The sequence below is a fragment of the Pseudopodoces humilis genome, chromosome 8 (assembly GCF_049639895.1).
Source record: "Pseudopodoces humilis isolate 2021_Gansu_Grassland_sample_001 chromosome 8, ASM4963989v1, whole genome shotgun sequence".
NCBI lineage: Eukaryota > Metazoa > Chordata > Aves > Passeriformes > Paridae > Pseudopodoces > Pseudopodoces humilis.
In genome coordinates, this window is record NC_142207.1 from 10428725 (window position 1) to 10449630 (window position 20906).

A 20906-nucleotide genomic window follows, 5' to 3' on the forward strand; every position below is an offset into this window, starting at 1 on the left:
TTTTCATCAGCAAAACAAAATTGCTATTAAAGAAAAACCAATTTGGGGATTGTAGTTGACTGTAAACTGAAAGAGGTTTGCTGTAAACAGCAATAAAAAGGCAAATGTTGATTCTTTCCAAAATTACAGGGCTGTTCTAACTGACAAATTATTCTCTTGCATCTTTTACTCTGCTCAACATTATTAAGTTTGTATCCAGAAAAGCACATCCCATTTGGGATTACAATAAACTAGCAGAATGTGGATGAGTTAATCTAGTGGACAAAATTACAAATTAGCAGAGTTTCAATAGTGTGTCCTCTGAATATGTTGAAATATTGTGTTTGCTCTAACCTAGAAGGGAGAAGACTGATTAAAAACAGAAGTCTTCAAATACAGGAACATTTATAAGGACAAAAAATAATGATAAATCATTATCCATGACTGTAAAGGGCAGGTTTAAAAATAATCATCCCAATTTGCTGAAAGGAGGGTCTAAATTAAAAAAAAATTTGGGTGCAAGGAACAGGCTGTATAAGAAGCTTCTGAAATCCCTGATTTTCCTGTATGAATCTTAATTATTTTATTCAGGGCTTTTCAGTCTGGAAAATCACAAAATCCTTTGCAAATATCAAAACAATAAGGTTAAAAAGACCCTATTAGGAGAATGTATAGGGAATAAATAATATATGAATAATATGAGATACCTGTAAAGATTTTATAAAGTTTCCAGTCTAGGCTGCATGGAGCTTCGTGCCATCAATCTCTTTGTACAGGAGCCAGCTATACCCCCAGCATTGCTGACAGATACTTGTCTAGCCCTTATTTAAAGACCTGAAAGAATGGAAAACCCACAGTCTTGCTGGGCATTCCTTCAACAGTTTTATGATTTTTTGTAGTGTTTTACTTCACATGTCCTGACTTCAGTTTGAAGCCATGGTGCTGCATGAGCTATTCACAGTAGACAGAAGACAGTTTTTCTCTCCTTTACAGTTATGCTCTCTGTGGTTGAAGATTATAACCTAGAGTCTCTGCACATCTCTGATTCCCTGGTCAAGTTTGTTCCCTACTTGGTGCTTTCCAGCCCAATGGTTGTTCTTCCTCCCACTGAGCACTGGGCATTTCATTGGTAAGAGGGAGTGCCTTTGCTGAGCCCAGCACTCATCCTGAGGTTCTATTAATCAGGGAATCAAAGAACGGCCTGGGTTGAAAGGGATATTAAAAATCACCCATTCCAACCCCTCTGTTGTAGACAGGGACACCTTTCCCTAGACAGCTTTCTCAGAGCTCTGTTCAACCTGGCCTTAAACAATTCCAGGGAAGGGGCATCCACAACTTGTCATGTCAGACATTACATCCCAAAATGCCCCTTCAATTCCCTGTACAACAGTACCATGGTGGCCTCCTCACATCAGGACTGCTGCTCAGAATATGCTGGACATTTCTGAGGTCTTATAACCAGACTTGACACAGCCTCATGCTGGCTTCCAAAACAAAAAAAAAAAGGCATTGTGTCATGAGTTCTAATCATTTGTGGGAAGTCTTGCTATTGGATCTTAAGGCCATCATAGGTGTTTTACACTGGCTGGTATGACAGCTTAGCTTGTTTCACTGGTACATGCTTTGGGGAAGGTTTGCTTCAGAAGCAGGTTCCTCTGAGTTGTCACAATCAAATATAAGCAGAGTGGCTAACGGGATTACTGAGTGCTGTGTACAAGCCTGGCAGATTTCTTTTCATTTTCCAGCTGCTGGAAAGGTTAAACATTAGGAAGTTTAGGAAGAGAAAAGGAAGCCCCGAAGATTGCAATTCTGGTTTCAGTCTGACCGTGCTTCTGTCATGAGGCTGAGAGCAGCTAATGAACCATTTAATTTGTAGTGAAATTGTGTATGAAGTCGATGCTAGTTACAAAGTAAAAACTGACATAAAATCAAATAGAGATTATATATGTGTAGGAAATATTACTACATGCAGATGTTAAAGATACGAGACAAGGTTATAAAAATGGATCCTGGATATGGCTGGCATGATAAAGAACATGTTCTTTCAGGTAGGTGCTGCCTGATTCCTTGTGCTGCTGCTCAGAGCTCTGCACATCTGCACATGATATTTGGTTGCTTGGTGTTTGTTTTCTAATGAAATAATACTCATCTACAAGCAGGGTCATTCAATGATAAAATACTTCTTTGTCTTGTTCCCCCTGTCCTAAATCAAACAGTTCTTTGCATTTTGTATTGTAAATACAGCTCATTTCCTCTCTTTATGTCTCCAAGTTGCCCTTACAATAGATCTTGTTACTTGGAAATCAAAATTGGGTAACAGGTGCCTCAGAGGAACAGATGCCATAGCTGGTTCTGTGCCAATTCTACCTCTTAAATATCAGAAACAATTAAAATTGAAAATAAAAGCTCCATAGACAAGTTTTCCTCAGTAAGCTCTGTCAAAGAGAATTGGATTTGAGTCCACAAATCGGGCACCAAGGGTTCACCCTCCTTCAAAAGATTTCATTTAACTGCAGGTCATCATTATCCTCTTTTCCAGCAATCATCTGCTAAATCTAGTAATTGCAACACTGACGTCAGCAAAGCTGGACACAGGCTCCCAATGGAGAAGAATTTGACCCAATATTTTTTCACTGCTGTTGTAGTAATCTAACTCGTAATCAAGCAGGGAGAAACTCTCAAAATCCTTTCTGCTGTAATCTCCATGTATTGCTGTAGATCTGGGAGGAAAATGTTAGTCTAGTCTGGGTTTTATTGAGCCAGTTTAGTGTTGATAGCTCTCAAACAGAAAGGAGAGGAATCCCATCCAGCAGTTATACTGTGTAATTTCCTTGGTGCTCACCTGGAAAAAGGGTTTGCCTGATTCACATGATCCATGGGATCTCATATAAGTGAGCGGAAGTACAGTGTACTTTGCTCAAATTGTCAGAGGCTTTATGCTGTTTTGTATCCTCATCTGCTAGCCTAACTTTTATTCTAGTTGATCAGGACTTGCAGTCATCCTTGATTACTTATTTAAAAGAGGGATAAGAATCCCTCTTTTTAAGATAGAGTTTGATATTGGCTCAGAAACCTTGCACTGGTAATTTTTTCACCATTCCATACCCTTTTCTAGAGTAAATTTTACTTATACGGGGAAAGGTCATTTGGATTAAGACGGTACTAAAATGTGTCAGACTGGTTTTGAGTGGGGACTAAATTTAGCCTGCAAAAATAAGGATATAATTCCCTTTTATTCACAGAAAGATTTCCTCTGATGTTCATGGAAGCATTGCACAGGTGGATTTGTGGCACTTACCGGAATGATTTCCAAAGTTTCCTCAAACAGACAGTAAGCCTTAATGCAGCTCAGCAGGTTTGGGTCTGGGTTTCAGAGAGGGTGAGCAGCTCTGCCCAGCACCAGTGGGCAATTTCAATTAAGGCTGGTTAGGCTTGGATCCAGTCTGTCTGCATCTGATTAGAAGGCTAACAGTAGTTTCTGGAGAAGTTTGTTGTGTTTATCATCATTTGGAGCATAGACATGGAAGGGCAGAGATTATGGAGCCAGGAACTGATTGAGAGCGTTTCTAGGACTGCTTATTTTTATGTCTGCTTTGCAAGTTCTAAAAACTGTTCACAAATGAGGCACAGAACCAGAAACCATTTCACTTGAAAGTGTGACCTTTGGACTGGAGAAATTTGGATTCAGAGTTCTCAGAAAACTGGAAAGTGTTAGCAACCTGCACTTTTCAGTGGTGTGAGTTCAGAGACAGAAGTTAATTAAAAGTAAGGTAGAGAAAGCCTGTATCAACCAAAGTAACCTCTTATGATCTCTAGATTTAAATCTGATGGCCCAGATAAATTCATGGTATTGGCCAGGTCTGGTCTGCCAGCTGAGGACTACAGAATCATTTTAGAGTTGAAGAAAGCAGAGTGTTTTACCATCTGTGATGAGTGCCGTGGAATGAATGTCTATTTATCAAGTGGGGTGGGCTGCAGAAATGGAGCACTTCAGCTTTCCTTTTCAGACCTCATTAGTCTGTGTTCCAGCTATAGCAGACACACTCATCATTTAATCTGTTTCATAAACTGGTTTTCTGCCAGTCTGTTGTTCTGCACTTAGATGCTTGTTAAATATCCTTCCTATCAGGCTTTATTCTTTCTGGACTCTGGAAACAGAAATTATGTTATTTTTGGCTTGAGTGCTTTGAAGTCCTTCAGTTTTGCTTCTACATTTACACCTGACAGCATCTATCTTCATAGCCTTGTCTTTTTGACCACAGGGACAAAGCAGAAGGTACAACAGTGCTGAAAATAGATGTGAATAATTAGTTTTATGGTAGAGCCAAAACAGGTTTGTTTTTAACAACATCCACTCTCAACCTGTCACTCTCCCTTTCTGTTTTCCATGGTCACTGTCTCTGGGAAGCACCTCTGCAAGTTGGCCTTAACTCTTACGAAGCTCATTTTGTCCCTAAGTTGAAAGTTATTTTGATTTCTGCTTTAACATCATGTAAATTCTATTTTGACTTTCTTCTGGGAATGAGAACAGGGCAAGAAAAATTAGTTTCTTTGTCATTTTTGCTTTTAAGATCTTTGCTGGAGTTGAGAACGAAGTTTTTAAGGGTGGAATTCATACTTCCCACACACATTGCCATTAAGAAGGTCATGAAGCTCATCAGCCCCTCTACTGTCTTATTTTTGGAGTTAAATGAAAAGTTAAAAGCATGTAAAATCTATTCCACTTTTCTTTGCATATTTACGATATGGTAATAATTCCAGTGAGTGTTCTAGAAGTTAGAATTATTATTTCTAATTGTTCTTGATTTGAAGTGTTATGGTATTGCAGTCAGCTTGTCATGTCTTTGACAAACACTTTATCATACTATTTAAGGAATCAGTTCTAATCTTCAAAGAAAAGGGCTTAGCTAATTTAGAAGTCAAGCAGAGAGATGGCAGTCATATGAGCTTTTAGCACAATAGATATTCATATAATATCCCCCATAAAGTAGTAAGCCTTAGGGGCCATAGGGATGGATGCAGTAATATAACATTCCTTTTTTTCTTCCTCCTGCATGTCTACTCCCACTGAGGATGTCAGTATAGATTCTGAATCACCTGACCTGCCATAAAAAAATAAGGCTTTTTTAATAATCTCCTGTAGAAAAGACAAAAGAGCAGAGCCTTTAAGGGAGTTGATTCAGCTGAGTTTGGGTTAATGTTTCCAAAGTCAAAGAGAGGACTGTCTTAGTCTCAGAGCAATTAATAAATGCTGTTACCTTTGCTTTTGCATTCTGATGGCAGAGTAATACAGTTTCCTGGGGGAATGAGAAAAACACCAGTATCAGGGATATTTAAAATGAGACTGAATAAAATTTGCATGAGGTCCTATGTGCAGCAGTCCATTAGTACTGCACTGTGATAAAGCCTTTCTCATGCCTTGTAGTCCCTTCTGGAGGAAAGAAATTCTGGCCTGAACAAGGGCTACTTTATCATCATGATTATGGAGCTATTCTTGAACTCCTGTGAACTCCTGTCTGTCTGATTCTTGTAGCCATCATCACTTTTGCCATTTTCATCCCTGCTGACAATTCCCAGCCTTTTCTTCATAGCGTCCTAGAAAACCACTGACATTGTTTCAGCCTGCTGGGTACAAATCCATAAGCAGACAAGAGAGGATTTATATTCTTATGTCCAGGAATTGCTTGTTTCTCTTCCTATCCCTTTACACATCCTCTCCTAAATGACAGGCACCCCATTTTTACCAGCCTTTTTGTTTTTCTTGGGGGTTCAGATTTCTGTATGCATTTGTGCAGAAATGCCAGTTTTGGCATATCTCTGTGCAGCAGTACCCAAACAAGCTGAGCCCAGCCCAGCTGTCCAGCCTCCAGTGGGACACACACACAGATGGCATGAGGGGTGCTGGACAGTGCCTTTAGTGCCTTGTGTTTCTCTTTCCTGCTTGAGTTTGGAAGTTTGGCTACCAGATTATGAGCAGGAATGAAGAAAAATCCATGTAGACTCTATACCTGCAGGGTTGGTTGTGTGTTTATCCTGTGTATAACACAGACCATTGCAATTGATGGGAGCAGCCTTACTCTGAGCCAAGGGCTTTAAATGGAACAAAACACCTGAAGATACTAAACCATTTGCCAGCTGTGGAGAAGAAAAAAAAGACCAATATGTCGTTAGTGCTCAAGCCCTGTGCAAGGGGAAGGAAATAATTTGAAGTGCAGAGTTTTCAATGAACCAAGCCTGCCCACGAGACTGGGGGAGGTGAAAGCACATTAATCAAAACCCAGGGGGAAATTTCCTTCCCAATCCAAATCAGGATTGGGAAGCGTGGGATTGGGAAGGATCAGGGCAGTGTGACCCTGAGCATGCGATCACCGCCTCCACCTGAAAGGCTTCCTGGTGAGTGATTGAAACATGGATGCCTGAGTGGAGACAGAGGAAAATCACTGGTCACCACCAGATCCTAGAGGTATATTTGCTCTATATCCTGTCAAAGTCTTCCCCTGCAAATAAGAAAGATATCATGTAATAAATGACCAGTTTTTAAGGAGCTGTGTTTAAGGATTTTTTTCCTAAAATAATTCCAAAGACTTTTCTCCATAACAATTCCATTTTTTGCATTTCTGCTTGAAGTATCTTTAGTATGAAATGGGAGTGTTTGAAGTGAATCATTTAATTTGCTTAACTTAAAGAAGTTCCTACAACATTTAATTTTAAGCTGATTCTCTCTAATTAAAGTTCAAGTCACTCTTAAATATTTAGCCTTATTAAATGAAGATCCAGTAAGGAAAATGTGATAGTCTTTTCCTTTTCAGTTTTACCTGAAATACGTATTTTTTTGGTCTTTAGTTTTGAAACACCAATTTAATTTGAGTTACCAGCAAGAATAATTTCCAGAATTTCAAGCACAATTTAGTATCATCAATTGAAAAGCTACATCAGTTAATTCTCTTTTATTTTAATTATTTCCCTTGTAGCAGTTTTTCTGAGGGAAAGAAGCAGGGCAGAATCAAACTCCATGTGGATTAAGTGTTCACCCATATAAATGGCTAGTTAAATATTTTTCCACACTTGAAATATTGGGGAATTTTTTGAAGATGTGCTTGCTGAGGTGTTCTAGTAACTTGACCTGGTCAGCCTGTGTCCTCCAACTTGTACATCAATAAGGCAGGAGTGGTAGATCTGTGTTTTGTTTGAGGCATTCAGTGGGATGGAAGGTTACAGAGCTGGTTGTGAAAATCAGACCATTTTAGGGGACTCTCCCACTGCAGTCAGTCATCCAGTTCCCAACTGGCTAAGCTTGAAAATGTGACCTTGATATCTATCTAATAAGCAAGTACTGGCTGTTTTCTCATCGCTTCCCTCTGCTTATTTCTTGGCTGGTAGCTATTCATCTTCAGTTGATTTTTCTTTTTTTTTTTTTTTTTTGCAGCCTAAGTGACTATGACACCAGACAAATTAGTGAGCATTTTGTCTCCATGATTAATCAGTGAGCTTTCTGCTTTGGCACTGTGTTGTAGGATTACTTCGAGGATAAATAAATAAATCAATCAGATATTTCTGACAACTGTAAAATAATTAGGCAAAAGAAGAAGGAAAAAAAACACAACAAAAAGCTGAATGATCATTTCACTCTTTTTTTTTTAATTTTTTTTTTCTTTTTTGGCTTGGATAACTGGACATGCTAACTTTAAATCAACATTACTACTTCCTTCTTCCCACTGGATCTGCTGGTGGTTGTGACATGGGACTGAGAGGCTTCCTTGATCTGAATTTCCAATGGGTTAAGTTGAAGTGGCGGTTTCTGTTTAGAAGTGTGGTTTTAGTCTGAAATAGAGAGGGTAAAAATGGAAATTGCTCTCTCAGTGAATCTCAGTCCTGGCTGCTGATCTGAGTGACAGACCTCACTTTTTCCCTCTGGCAAAGCTGGTGCTGTTCAGGGACACTGTGTTGGCTTTCCTTCTGCCATGTGGCCGCATTCCTAACTCATTGCAAGGGCAAAATCTGTTCTCGTTTAGTATCTGGTCAGTGTTGATGTTTCTGATGGTGTTGGACAAGGCAGCTGTGGGAAGACTTTTGCCCAAAGACGTTTGATTTTCAGTCAGGATGGATTTCAGCATGCTGACCCCAGAATGGTTGTTGCTGCAGGTCCAGCAGCTGGAAAATCCTCACGTGCCCCAAGCAGTTTTGGCCTGAAGTCTCTGCGAGAAAAACAAAAGCAATCCTACATATCTCCCAGCTACATTTGTTTTATGTTTTGGAACACAGGGTACAGACTCTGTGCTTGAGTATTTGACCCTACTTGTCAAATATACAACTTTTCTTGACTACAGTTAAATTTAAGCCAAGATGTCAGAGGGCACATTTTGTTTCAGCCTGTGCAAAATGGCAATTTTGTTGCAATTTGGTCTGTTAGGTATGTTAATGTTAAACATATAAACTTATGCCTCCATATAACATTTCGTGTAAGGCCTTCTAGCCATTAAAAAACTATGGATAACTCACAAATACTTACACTTAATCAGTTCAGATGCTTCTGAAAGAATTGTGAATATCTGGGCTATTGCAAATATTACAAATAATTCCTGAAATCTTTCTCAAGGAAACATAGTCTGTGTGTGCATGTGATGAGGGAAGGAGCAGGGAGACCCCTGGGAGAGATGAAAACCAAAAACACATCCATTGTCCTTAGCTGAGCCCTGACATAAAGAGATGCAGCTTTGTTGAATACAGAGGTTGATTTCTGTTATTGTTCTGCGTTTTGTTTCAAGTAAAATACTTCCAGTATAATTTCCATTGTATCATTTGTAATGGTGACTGCTAAAAAGAAGACACCTGAAGTAAAGTGTGCCAGCAGTCAGCTGAAACATTTCCTTTATCTGCACTTCCATGAATTAATATCTGAAGGAATGTGTTTTTCCAAAGCTGCTCTGTCTGCCCGCTGACACCACTGCACAAAATATTGTTGTGGGTGGGAAAAGCCGTCCATCCACACCTAACAAATGAGCGCCCTGAGAAGTCCCCTGTGAGACGACGTTCCCGGGATGCTTTGTGCTCTCAAGGTCAGCCTGTTTGCTCACCCTTGTGCCCTTTTCCTTTCTTTCAGGGTTTCGAGGACCCCAAGGACAAGTAAGCAAATTTACTTCTGTCATACACTCTTATGTTTACACGTTTGGGATTTTTTTCTCATATTAAAAAAGGACCAAAATTGATGCCCGGAAGCCAAAAATAATGCTTGGACTCCCCAGAGGTTTGCCCTGGAGGGAAAGCCAGTTGAGGGCACAGGATTGACTGATGTGCATTCAGAACAGCCACTGCCCTCAAAACATTTATTTATTTGGTGGTTCTAACTTGTTTTTATAATTAAAATGCTTTTGCTGCACTTCCTCTTGCCCCAAATAATCTCCACTCTTTGAAAATAACCCAGGACAAAATCTTCCTCCAAAGTGTTGGACATCTCCAGTAAGAAAGGTTTATGTATGTATTAAAATGCCTGTATTGTTTCTGAGTTTATTTGCATATATTTTATATTACTCATTATTGAACATTGCTTATTTCTACATATAAAAATAAACTCAAAAATTATAGCTTGTTTGAAAAATTAAATTTAAAGTTTCGTGCTCTAAAATATAGCCAAATTTTAGCAGTATTTTTATTTTTTTCCTATAGAACTTTAGAGAAATTGATAAAATAACAATTTAATGAGAGTGGTATTTTGGAAAATTGCCTTTGGAGGAAAAAACCCAAACACATTCACTTTTTAAACATTCACTTCTACAACTGGACATATCAAAAGTATTTCCTGTATTGAAGGTGTTTAGAATAATTTCACATTCTGTCCCACTGAATGGAATCAATTATAAGCTTGCTTAGACCGAATTAGGCAACAGTAGAGGAGACTGGTGCCTAAAATATGTTGCTGTTGCTCCTTATCATGTTTCTCAGGCTGCTGAGAATTGGATTTCTGTGAGCTGGGACAGGTAAATTCTTCTGTGGGCTCGAGGCATCCAGCTGTGGGAAAATTCACATTATGGTTGTTGAGCACTGAGAACAACTGTCTAAAAGGAAAGTGATAAGTTTGAACATGGCAATATTAAGAGTCATTTTCTCCTCCCCTTGCCCTTCCCTGCAAACTCAATTTTTGTAACATTTAGCCCTGTGCACCCTGAGATGTTTCACTGGTCCCACAGTTTCCTGTTGTATCCATGGATGCTAGGAACTCAGTTGATGTTAGATATGCTTTGGGGAAAAAAAAAACTAACAGATTACAACAGATTTTCAGTATCCCTCATGAAATAGTATTTTTCCTCTTGGTTTCTGGGAGAAAACAGAAAAATCAGCTTCCTCAGTGCTGGTCTACAGCAGATTCACCCAAAGCTGAGGAACAGCACCTCCTCTGTTGCTCCAAGGACCATAATATCTGGTCTCCATCCTGTAGTTTGAAAGGTTCCTTAGGCTGTTACAGCCAATAGCTGAGCTTGTCTCACTCAGAGAAGTGCCAGTTTATTATACAGATTTCAGGATTTTTGAATTCCTGTTTCAGTACCAAAAGAAGCTACTACTTGCCTCTGATTCTCTTCATCCAGGAATCTGTTTAACTCAAGTACAAAGATTTGGCAAAAATAAATCTCTAGAAGAGTATGTTCGTGGTGAGAATGGCTAAAATTATATACCTAAACCATGTTGAGTACTACGGCAGTTCCTTCACATGCAGAAATACTGAGGGTCAATACTTCTGTCTGGCAGCAGAGGAAGACATGGGCACCAACACATGCCTGAAAACAGGACCAAACCTTACATGCCTGAGTGCAGGTTTAGTTACTGAATCTAAGCATGAAGCATTTAAAATTATGGCATACATGTAGTTTTGGCAGTGGTCACACTCTGCATTGGCAGAAAGTAATTAAATCGGAAGCACAATTTTGGACCACTCTGAAGCCAGCATCTCTGCATTATTGGTAGTGTTCACATTTACAAGCAGAGTGAAAAAGTTGCTACAAGCGCTGTTTGTGCTGTTCCTGTCCCTTGACACAATTTTCTGTTGGCTGCATTTGAAGAAATCTCAGCACTGCTTTTAGGATGTGTTTTGGGAAGCTTCATGGCAGCCTGAAATCCTCATTTCCACACCATCCCAACTACCGACCACACTATCAATATATCATTTTGACATGGCATTTTGACATGAATTTCTTTAGTCCATGGCAGTACCTTAGCCCTGACTTACAGGCACTGCCTCCAGGGCACTCCTTAGCACAGGGAACTTTTGTATGCCAATTTAAAATTCCATTTATGTAAATGTACCCAAACTGTAATTTAGCTTGGGTACAATGGGCTGTGAAAGTCACCTGAGCAGCTCAGTCTGTGTGAGGTGACTGAGCTTCCCTTCAGTGTGAGGGTGGCTGCCCACTGCCAGTGTCCCAGCAAGGCAACTTAGAACCAGCAGAGGGATTTCTACACAACCTTGGAGCTTACTGTAGTATTAGAAACACCCTGAGCAGTAAAATAACCTATTATAAACCTGCAGGCAGCTGAGGTGGAGACTAAGCAGGCAGGTTCTTCACTTTGCATCTTCCTGAGTGGCATTTTCAGACTGGAACTTGAAATTTGATTTCTCTTTGCCAAGATGCTGAGCTGAGTCCTTTGCTTTGGTCCCAGTGGAAAATGCATCGCATCTCCCGTGCGTGGTACGAAATGGGGAAATGTGAATGACCCAAGTGTGTGCATAACTCACAGGATCTTGGAAGACATTCTGTAAATAAAAAGCCTAATGATTTCCTTGTTCATTTTTATGAGCCCAGAAGACATTGCAAGGACTGAATGAAAATAAGCAGCATCCCCTTGAATGCTAAAGCAGATGTACTTCCTCTGAGGAAGTAAATTGAATGTCCTGACCTTACAGGTCAAAAAAACACTTTTATTTTCTGATTATATGCATTTCTAGGAACTAAATAACTTTTAGAGCCCAAAAATAAGAAAATTCTTTCCCCCAACCCCTCTGAAATACTAAGGCTGGCTAAAATAGAGACCTTGAGACAAACTGGGCTTGTAATTGCTGTATGGCCACTAAATAGATGCCACTGATGTGTTATCATAGCCCAGCTGAGGTGCAGGCACCTGAACTCACTGCCTGGGCGAAGGAGTGGCAGAATGGAAATAAGCAGATAGACCTGATTCATTTTTCTCTTGCCAAGAGGTTCACAGAAGAATTGAGGTACAGAGGGCTTCTCAAAATCTGATCCAGTTTTGCAGAAAGCTTTAAAAGAGACTTCCTTTTGGAAAGAGACGTTTAACTTTTAAAACAGAGTCACATTCTAGTTTGTAAGCTGCTTTCCAGTACAGGCTTACCTGTGGGAGCCTGCTGGCTGCAACACAGAGTGCGTTGTGTGCTCTGGTGCAGTACAAATGAAACCAGGGAAATAAAGCAGAGTAGCTTTTCATCATGCTTGTCAGACCCCAGGATTTTTCCTCCAGAGTGCCTAAACTGAGGGTTACACAACATAAGCCCTAAGTCGCTGTGCCACCATGGGGTTTGCACACAGAAATAGTTATGTGCTGGAATATACCCCAGTGCAAGGGAGGGGCATATTTCCGTGGATAACTATTGGCAAACCCTGGGGATAACCTCAGCAATCATGCAAACAGAGCAGAAAAACAGCACTTCAGGATTAGCTTTTAATTTCTGCCTATGGCTCGTTTGAGGACACACCATTAAAGTGGCAGCATCAAGTCATTAAAAAACTGTTAGATTTTAAAAATAACTAGAATCTGGGGAGGTGCTTCAGGTTTCCTGATCCTCAGTGCAAAATGCCTCAGGACAATTAAGTTTACAGTGTTACTTTTTCTCAACAGTTTTTCAAAATCGGTTTCATTTTTTTGAAGCTATAGCAGAGATTCAGCAAAACAGTGATACAAAAGATTATGATCTTGTTCCACGCATTTAGAAAGCAGAATCTAATTTGTATTTTTTTCTTCTGCTGCCTTTTTCTTTTGCAACCTTTCGTTAAGTAAATATCTTGTAAACAAAATTTTATTTCTGTTTTATGTTTTATGCTCATAAGTAACTGTGAAGAAGAGTCAGGCCACATGTTTGTTCTGTAGACAATTTTTTTCTCGAAAAGGGAGAATTGTTCAAGTTTTGAAATTTTCGTAGTAATATTTACAGAAATTGTTATTAGAAAGGAAGAAATATAACTGGAAGAATAAATAATTTTTTCAGTGCAGGAATTAATAGCTACAGCAGTGCAGGGAAGAATAAGTCAGAGGACAAGGGGAGGGGAAGGAGGCTGCCCAGTGGTTTTAGAGAATGAGGGAGGGAAATGAGACCTGAGTACAAGGAAACAGATGTATAGAAAAAGGGCAAATAAATAGAAGGCTTGTAATAATGACTCAGGACTGGCATTGAGCTCTAGAGGTGCTATCACTCCCCTCTCTGCTCCCAGTCCCTTTCCCAATTGAAGCTGCCATAAGCAAAGTGCCATTAACCTCCAGCTCATTATACACTGCAGTGATAACACATGGTGCAGAGGCAGAAATTATCTTGTGCTCTTATGCTCCCTTTTCATGACATCCTCAGGAGTACCCAGGAGAGCATGAACCCAGAGGATGAAGTGGACGAGTTTCTGGGCCGGGCCATCGACGCCAGAAGCATCGATCGGTTACGCTCTGAGCACGTGCGCAAATTCCTCTTAACATTCAGGGAGCCTGACTTGGAGAAAAAGGTAACCTTGTCCTAAAGCCATTGCAGTGCATCAGACAGGCTTGTTAAGAGTTTTAATTCTCCTGTAGAAGGTCAGGCTTTTATATCTAGGGTTTAAGCTATGGTTTAGTGCTGGAGGTGGGGTTGTGATCTTAAAAAATTCATGCTTCTTCATGGAAACCTTAATATAACTTGTCCTGAAAAAATCATTGTCATCTGAAGAGAGCACTGGCCAGGAAAATGAAGCCATTTCTATCAGACACACATGAATATGCAGTGATAAGCAGTAAAGGGAACTCAGAATAAACCAGATTGTTTCTCTGAGACTCTAAACTGAGATTGTAGTCACACACCTTATCTCCTTCAAATCACTGGAGAGACCCACTTCAGCCTACCTAAGCTCTGAAACACCTCTGGAGGGACTTTTCCCTGCCCTTTACCCCCCCAAAGAGCCCCAGATACTATTAGGGCTCATTGGGATGCAATCTGTACTCTGGATATTCTTGGGAGCCCATTTTAAGCAATAAATAGTTGTCTATCCCACAAATGGGAGAAAGTGGAGTAACAGACCTAAAGCTCATGAGAAGTTGATTTCTTTCTGATTTGGTTTCAGATATTGCTGTAAGGCAAAGATCATTTCTGTGACTGTATCATAGAAACAATCAGCTACCATCAGCTCTAGATGGCTGCAAAGTTAAATTTTCTAGTCTAATGGTACCTGGATGACATTGTTAAAGGTACCATAAGGAATGTTGGATGCAATTGCACAAAGAAAGTAATCTTTTTTTGCTTTAATTTTTTTATTCAAGCAGATCCTTAGGATGCTTGAGTGGTCTTTGGGTTAGACTCATTATTCAATGGAAAAAACTTCATAAGTTTGCACTAATTATTTTATAATTTTATTTAGAAACAGTCTTTCCTTGACAAGAATGACTACCTATTACAAAAGCAGAGCTTTTCAGGATTTACAGCTGTTCAATGAATCAGTGTGGGACTGGATAAAAGCTTGAGCATGTAATTTCCGTCCCACTCCTCCTCAATTTTCTAGCTGAAAACTGCCGGGGAAATTAGCAGCTCACCTGTTCAGAGCACCTTTTATTTTGTGGTTCAAACATTGAGAACTGAGCTTCAAGCTAAATAAAGCATCTTTGGGAATCGGACACAGCTGCCACGTGGCCGATACGTTGACAAGCAGGAAGGAGTGACTATGTGAAACCATAGCAGCCTCGCTCTGTCATTAGAACAAGTCAAGTCATCTGCACCAAATTCAAGGTTTTCTCATTAGCAGCATTTGTCCCTCTTGGAGGAAACTGCCCATGGAAAAAGTTGAGGTCTGATGGCAGTGACCTAGAGTCTTGGTCTCAACCCATTTCTGTTCCCCTCGTGCAAGGTGCAGTTGATGAATCCTCTCTTCACCCAGCTCTGTGGGTTTCTTCCCTGGCCTCTGGGCCCATTCAAACCCTTACAGATTGCCTGAGGGAGAAGGGGAGTTGGGAATGTTGTTTCCTGCCAGCACTGCTTTCCAAGGACCTAGACAAAAGCCAAGTAAGAAGTTTTTGTGGAGCAAGGCAGCCAGCCAAATTTCCCACTAACATAACTGTGTTTTTTTGCAGTACTCCAAGCAGGTGGATGACAGGTTTGGAGCCTACGTGGCTTGTGCCTCCCTAGTCTTCCTCTTCATCTGCTTTGTTCAAATCATAATCATGCCACAGTGAGTACCCTTTCATCCCTTTGCTCCCATCTGCCCCCCTCCTATATTCCAGCCTACTTTTCTTTGTTTCTTTTTCTTGAAATTTCAGAACACAAGGGGAAGAGAAAAATCCTTAAATAATTCATGCTCAAGTGGTGCATGGTGCTTATTGTTTTCAACCATTTCTACTGCAGATTAAAACCTCCTCACTGGCATGGGAGGATTTCTGTTTTCTTGATGTGATTTCTCCTATAATTTACCTTCATCTTAGGAAATTCAGTTCAGCAGATTTATAAGCCTGTGAAAACAAATATCACTGAGTAGGAAGGATTGCCTACTAAGGCACAGCACACACTCACAGCACAAGGCTGGGCTGTCCTCTTAACGCAGTGGGACAGGGAGGTGAAAACCCATCACAGCCTCATTGCTCAGAGCACTGAGGTCTCAGGGTCTGCTTAGCAAATGAGGCATAATCTCTCATACATTTATTCTTCTGGACTCAGAGCAGCTGGACAAGAAGAGAGGTAGAGAGGGGGTTGAGCTGCACATGCCTGAGCTTGTGGCTCACTCCAGATTTAAGGGTTGAAGTCATTTCTTTCCTCAGGCAAGAATGGCATAAGCTCCTCAGGGCTGTGGGGCATGGTGCTCTTGGCCCACTGCAGTGGTCTGCAGCGTTGTCTGCAAGGCACAGCTCAACCCACTAAATATTTTCCAGCCGTGAGCTTTGCAGAAATGGGACTTCTTCTCAAAGAGTTCTTTAAAAGTCACTTAAAATTACAGCATGTGGGTATTTCCTATGCTCTGATTTAGTATCAATAATGCACCAGTCACTGAGCAATGCTGTGTTGGAAATAAATTTGGGGTTAGTCATTTTTAAACTGAAGAATAAGATCACAGAATCTCTGAAAATTCTCCAAATTTATCTTCCTTACAAGAAGACAAAAAATTGTCCCTAAAGAGGGCTCCAGCACTATTTTATGCCGTTACAACTGTTTTCTATGTCTGTTCCCACCACAGATCTTTTTTGAGTAGAGGTTGGTTTGTAGTGTTCAGATCAGATATTCGGAGGAGCACAGAAATAACACGTAGTCTGATGTTTGTTGTTCGCTCTCCCAGGCAGGAGTGCTCACAGAAGGATTGAATCAGCAAAATAACATCAGGACAAATGCACTGTGTAAACAGACAGGTCTGCTTGGGGAAATGGCAACTGAAGCTGAAAGAGGCTCAAAATTGGAACTAGATAATTCCCAGCAATTAATGCATTGTTAATTACATCCAGAAATGTTCTCTGAGAGTAGCTAATTTAACAGGGGCTTACACTTTGGATTTCTGGATATTGCTGTCATAACTTCACACCTGCAGAGGCCCTCTACCAGCCTTGTGTTGCTCATCAAACTCCCTAAGCAGCCACTATGCTGTCTCCATAAAACCCAGTTTAACATTTAAATGACAACTTGACAATTTCTGATATGTGGCAACCATATGGCTGCCTCCTTTGTACTACACAGGATCCCTTATGGCAGTGTGGTGTAAACGTTGTGCTGTTCAGTCTCCTTCTATGCTGCCCATAAGGAGGGTGGTTGTTTATTTGGGGTTTTTTTTCTGCAAGTTCTGAAGTGTCCTTAGTCAGCCTGGCCTGTCTGGAAGGTGATTTGGTTCAAGAGTAAACTGCAGGTCAGATACACTTCTCTTTACCTTTTGCTTTGTTTTTACTTATATTTCAATTGGATAGCTTTGGTCTTTTATTGAAAGTAGCAGTTAAACACCAACTGAAATCACAGGTGCATGAATGTCACCATCAGATCTTCATGAAAGACACACCGTGGAATCAGAATTTGAAACCAGAGACAGAATGTCAGTGTCAATTTATTATGATAAAGAGGAATAGCTTTAAGGAATTTCCAAAAAGGCTCAAACAGTGAATTAGCAAGTACAGTTATCTTACTAGTCATGAGAGAACACAGAGACCAGCTGGCTTTGGTGTTGTTGCCCTCAATGTCACATCGCAATACTTCCTTTAGATTATTAACAAGGCTGACTCCTGGGAGGGGCCTATCCTGTCACACTAAGACCAATCACCAGGAAACTGGTGTTGAATATCTTCATGAGGAAAACAGATGAAAATTCACAGTACAAAGTTGGCCCTGGAATCCTCTTTGTACTTCAAAGCTGGGAGGAGCAGGAACCTCTCAAGCTGGCCAAGAGAAGGCTGTTATCCCTGACTACACTTACGCTGTGGTTGCTCCCATCCCATGCATGAGGCAGAGCACAGAGTGGTGCTGCACAGACATCCCCTGTGCAAGACAGGTGAGATTCCCACTGAGATTGTTCCCACCCAGCTGCACTTCAGCACTCAGCCTGCCTTCCTTCCCAAGGATGCCCTCCCCACAGCCAACTGGGGACTGACTGCCACAAGAAGTTGTTCTGTCACCTCCTCTAGTGCATGGAGTGTTTTTCTGTCCCACCTCTGTCACCCCAACAGGAAGGTGATTGCTGTAAAAGATGCAGCATTCTCTGTTCTGCTGCCTGTCCGAATAATTCTAAATAGGCCAGAGTGTCTGTTGGTATTCCAGGCACCTCGTGTCTCCTACTGCTATCCTAATTGGAAAGCCTGTGCAGTGTGTCATAGCTTGTACAAATGTGTTCTGGAGAGCAGAGCTGTAGCTGTTCTATACAGTGTGCATTTAAAAAACGAAAACAAAACCAACCAAACCTCTCCTTGATTTCAGCTCTACATTTATGCTGGGTTTTTACCTGACCTGTTTCCTGATCCTGACCACAGTGGTGTTTGTTTCAGTCATTTATTCCTGTGTAAAGGTGAGTACTGTGGTTTCTTTGTAGTCCTCTGCCTAAGATAACCAGATCAGCAATCTGCTTCTTCAGCTAACAGAGTGTTTTTGTTAGCCATCCTTTCCACACTATGTGATAAGGGTTATAGAAAAAGCCTTTGATAGGCAGAATGAGCTGCAAACAGCTGTTAGGGTTGGCATCTATGTAGCTCAGCAAGAAGTAATCACTCTGTGGATCTGCATGTCTGTTAAGTCCCCTGCAGACACTCGCATATTGATATAAGAAGAGCACATTTTCCAGTGTGGGACCAAACCCTGACCATTCATTTCTTCCCTGTAAACTTCCTGCAGAGTTGCCTGTGTACTGGCCCCTGCTGCATATGTGTGTTTGGGTAGGCAGATAATCAGAAGCAGAATATCATCAAGGAAAAATGTCCTGGAGGGAAGTAAAAGCCATAAACATATAGAATTTTATCAGCCTTTCTCAGATGAGTCTACAGAGCTTCCAACATTTGCTGGGCTCTTTCTTGTAGCTAGCTGGCTTTGATCAGAAAAGAAATACATTGTGTGAAGTCCAAAAACATATTAATTTTTCTTGTCAGCCTGTGGTAAATTGGCAGTGAGCACTGTGGGAAAGGTGCTGTGCTCATCTATTTCACTTAAAGGTATTCCTATTAAAAAACATTGATGTGTTTCAGTTTTAGGGATCCTTCTAGTCTAGAAGTGTCTGAACATGGAACATGTTCAGATTCAGGTTCCTTAGCCCAAGCTCAACTTTGTTCCTCAGTGCCTGGAATAAAATAGCTCAGTAGCATTATGTTTCCTGCAGATGAAACAGTGGGATAATGGATAATGTCAGGCAGATTACTTGTCTCACTCTAATTACCTTCTCTGTGCCATTTTCAACAGTTGAATGTGGGTGCTCTTGACAGACTTGCACCTTACATGTCTTTTTGATTTTTTTAAAGTTAGATTTGGAAATTAAACTTTGCCTTCTCATATAGTAAGAGTTGCAGATTGTTCCCAGTGAAAGAAGCTTCAACTTCTATTTGAACTTAAGTACCCACTCAGGGTTTCCTTTGGCCTTATGACAACATCAAAAGGAGCCTAGTTTGTAAGTGCAGCATCCCATTGGTCTTGCTTGTTTACCAGCAGCGAGAAGTAGTCAGAAAGAACACTGCTGATAGGAAAGCTTGGGTGCCTTGAGCTGGGGAATGGTACCCACAGATGCCTGGTTGTACTTGATGTGCCCATTGCACTTGAGGATGCATCCATTGAAGTAATCCATTTGTTACCTGGTATCAGCAGTTAATGTGATTAGCAGTTAATGTGCTTAGAAGTTAATTAACCACCAATGTGATAAGATTTTGGTCACAGCCACAGAGAACTTGGGAATTTGGTGCCGAGCTGTGCTGCCTCCCGGCACTGCAGTTCTCTGGCAGCACCATCCCAGCACTCTGCCAGCCAAGCAGGGCCACCCCAGCTCACTGGTTCTGCTGGGACGAGAGCTGGGCCAGGCCTGGAGCTCCCGAGCTGCCTGACTTGCAGCCAGCGAGGTTCCATTTGTCACTCACTGGCATTTTACAGGCCACTTCCACATACTGACAGCAGCACTCGATTCTTCTATCATCATTCAAATCCTCTGGTTTTGGTTTGGGCTTTTTAGTTAAAATTATTACTGATCTTAGTTACTGATTAATTTTAAAGGCACACAGGACTTTCATGTCCCTGGGATGGCAGGCAGATTTCATTCTTTCTTTCTTTGCCTCAATCTTCCAAATTGCTGTAAAAGAGGTCTGTTCATTGGTGCCAGCAACTGTTTGTAGGCTGGCTTTGCCTCGGTGGATAGGCTCTGGATGCACAAGACATCAGAGGGAATTCAGAATAACATCAGAATTTAATGGGATTTTCTGAAGCCCCTGACATTTCCAGCAGTGAGTTTTCATCCCCACAACATGCTCATGTATAATGCTCATGTATCATCCAGCGTGGCTTCTGTGCAGAGATTGCAAATAATGAAAATACTGTGCCTTCTAGCTCCAGTTCCGTTTCTATTACCCCTCTTAGTGCTCCAAATTAGCCTCTGCTGACAGCACCTGATTATGAGATGGCTTGTTCAGGGAACAGATACTTCTAGCTTGTCAGCTCCATGTCTAATGGCAGCAGCTCCTAATAGTTGCAGCCCACTTCTGTCATCCAGGATCTTGGTGTTTCAAGTCTTTGATTTTTAAGCAATGGGTTTACCCAGCCCTTGGATAAGGGGTGTTACTTTATTTCTATACTCCACATTGCTCCAGGAAACACTTTCACACACCTGCAGAAGGAATGCAATTTTACAGATCCTTCAGATGAAATCCCTGAAGACAGGGATGTCAGCATTGTTTGCTTTGTTTCACTCTCAGATGTGGGAGAGGAGAGCATGTGTTTTAAATACCAGCAGTTTGTTCCACACAAAGCTGGAAAGCAGGTGTCCACCCCAGGACATCAGTGTAAGCATAACTTTTGCCTGTTTGCTGTGCTGTTACATTATAAGTGCCTCTTCTTTCTTCCTCTTCCCAGTTTTCATGTGAGATTTTCTCTCCCTGTTTTGGCCTCTCCATCTCTGGCTTTGACAGTGGCCAGCAGGCTCTTTCTGAACAGCTTGATCATGTTTTATTTTCTTTCGCCGTCATTATTATCTTCCACTATAAAATTCTCCACGGACTAGAAGTTGATCCTGGAGCTGCTAGCACAGCCAGCTTGGCTTTCCAAGTTTCTT

General features: G+C 41.0%; 1 protein-coding gene across 1 annotated transcript in view; it reads left to right on the forward strand.

Annotated features, from left to right (window-relative positions):
- The window catches only part of ADCY5 (adenylate cyclase 5), a 204863-nt gene that overhangs the window by 164974 nt on the left and 18983 nt on the right, over nt 1–20906 (forward strand). Inside the window, exons 9-12 of the mRNA XM_005519647.3 lie at nt 9080–9102; nt 13547–13691; nt 15283–15380; nt 18089–18176. Of these exons, the coding sequence (XP_005519704.3) occupies nt 9080–9102; nt 13547–13691; nt 15283–15380; nt 18089–18176 (354 nt within the window). The remainder of the gene's footprint in view (nt 1–9079; nt 9103–13546; nt 13692–15282; nt 15381–18088; nt 18177–20906) is intronic.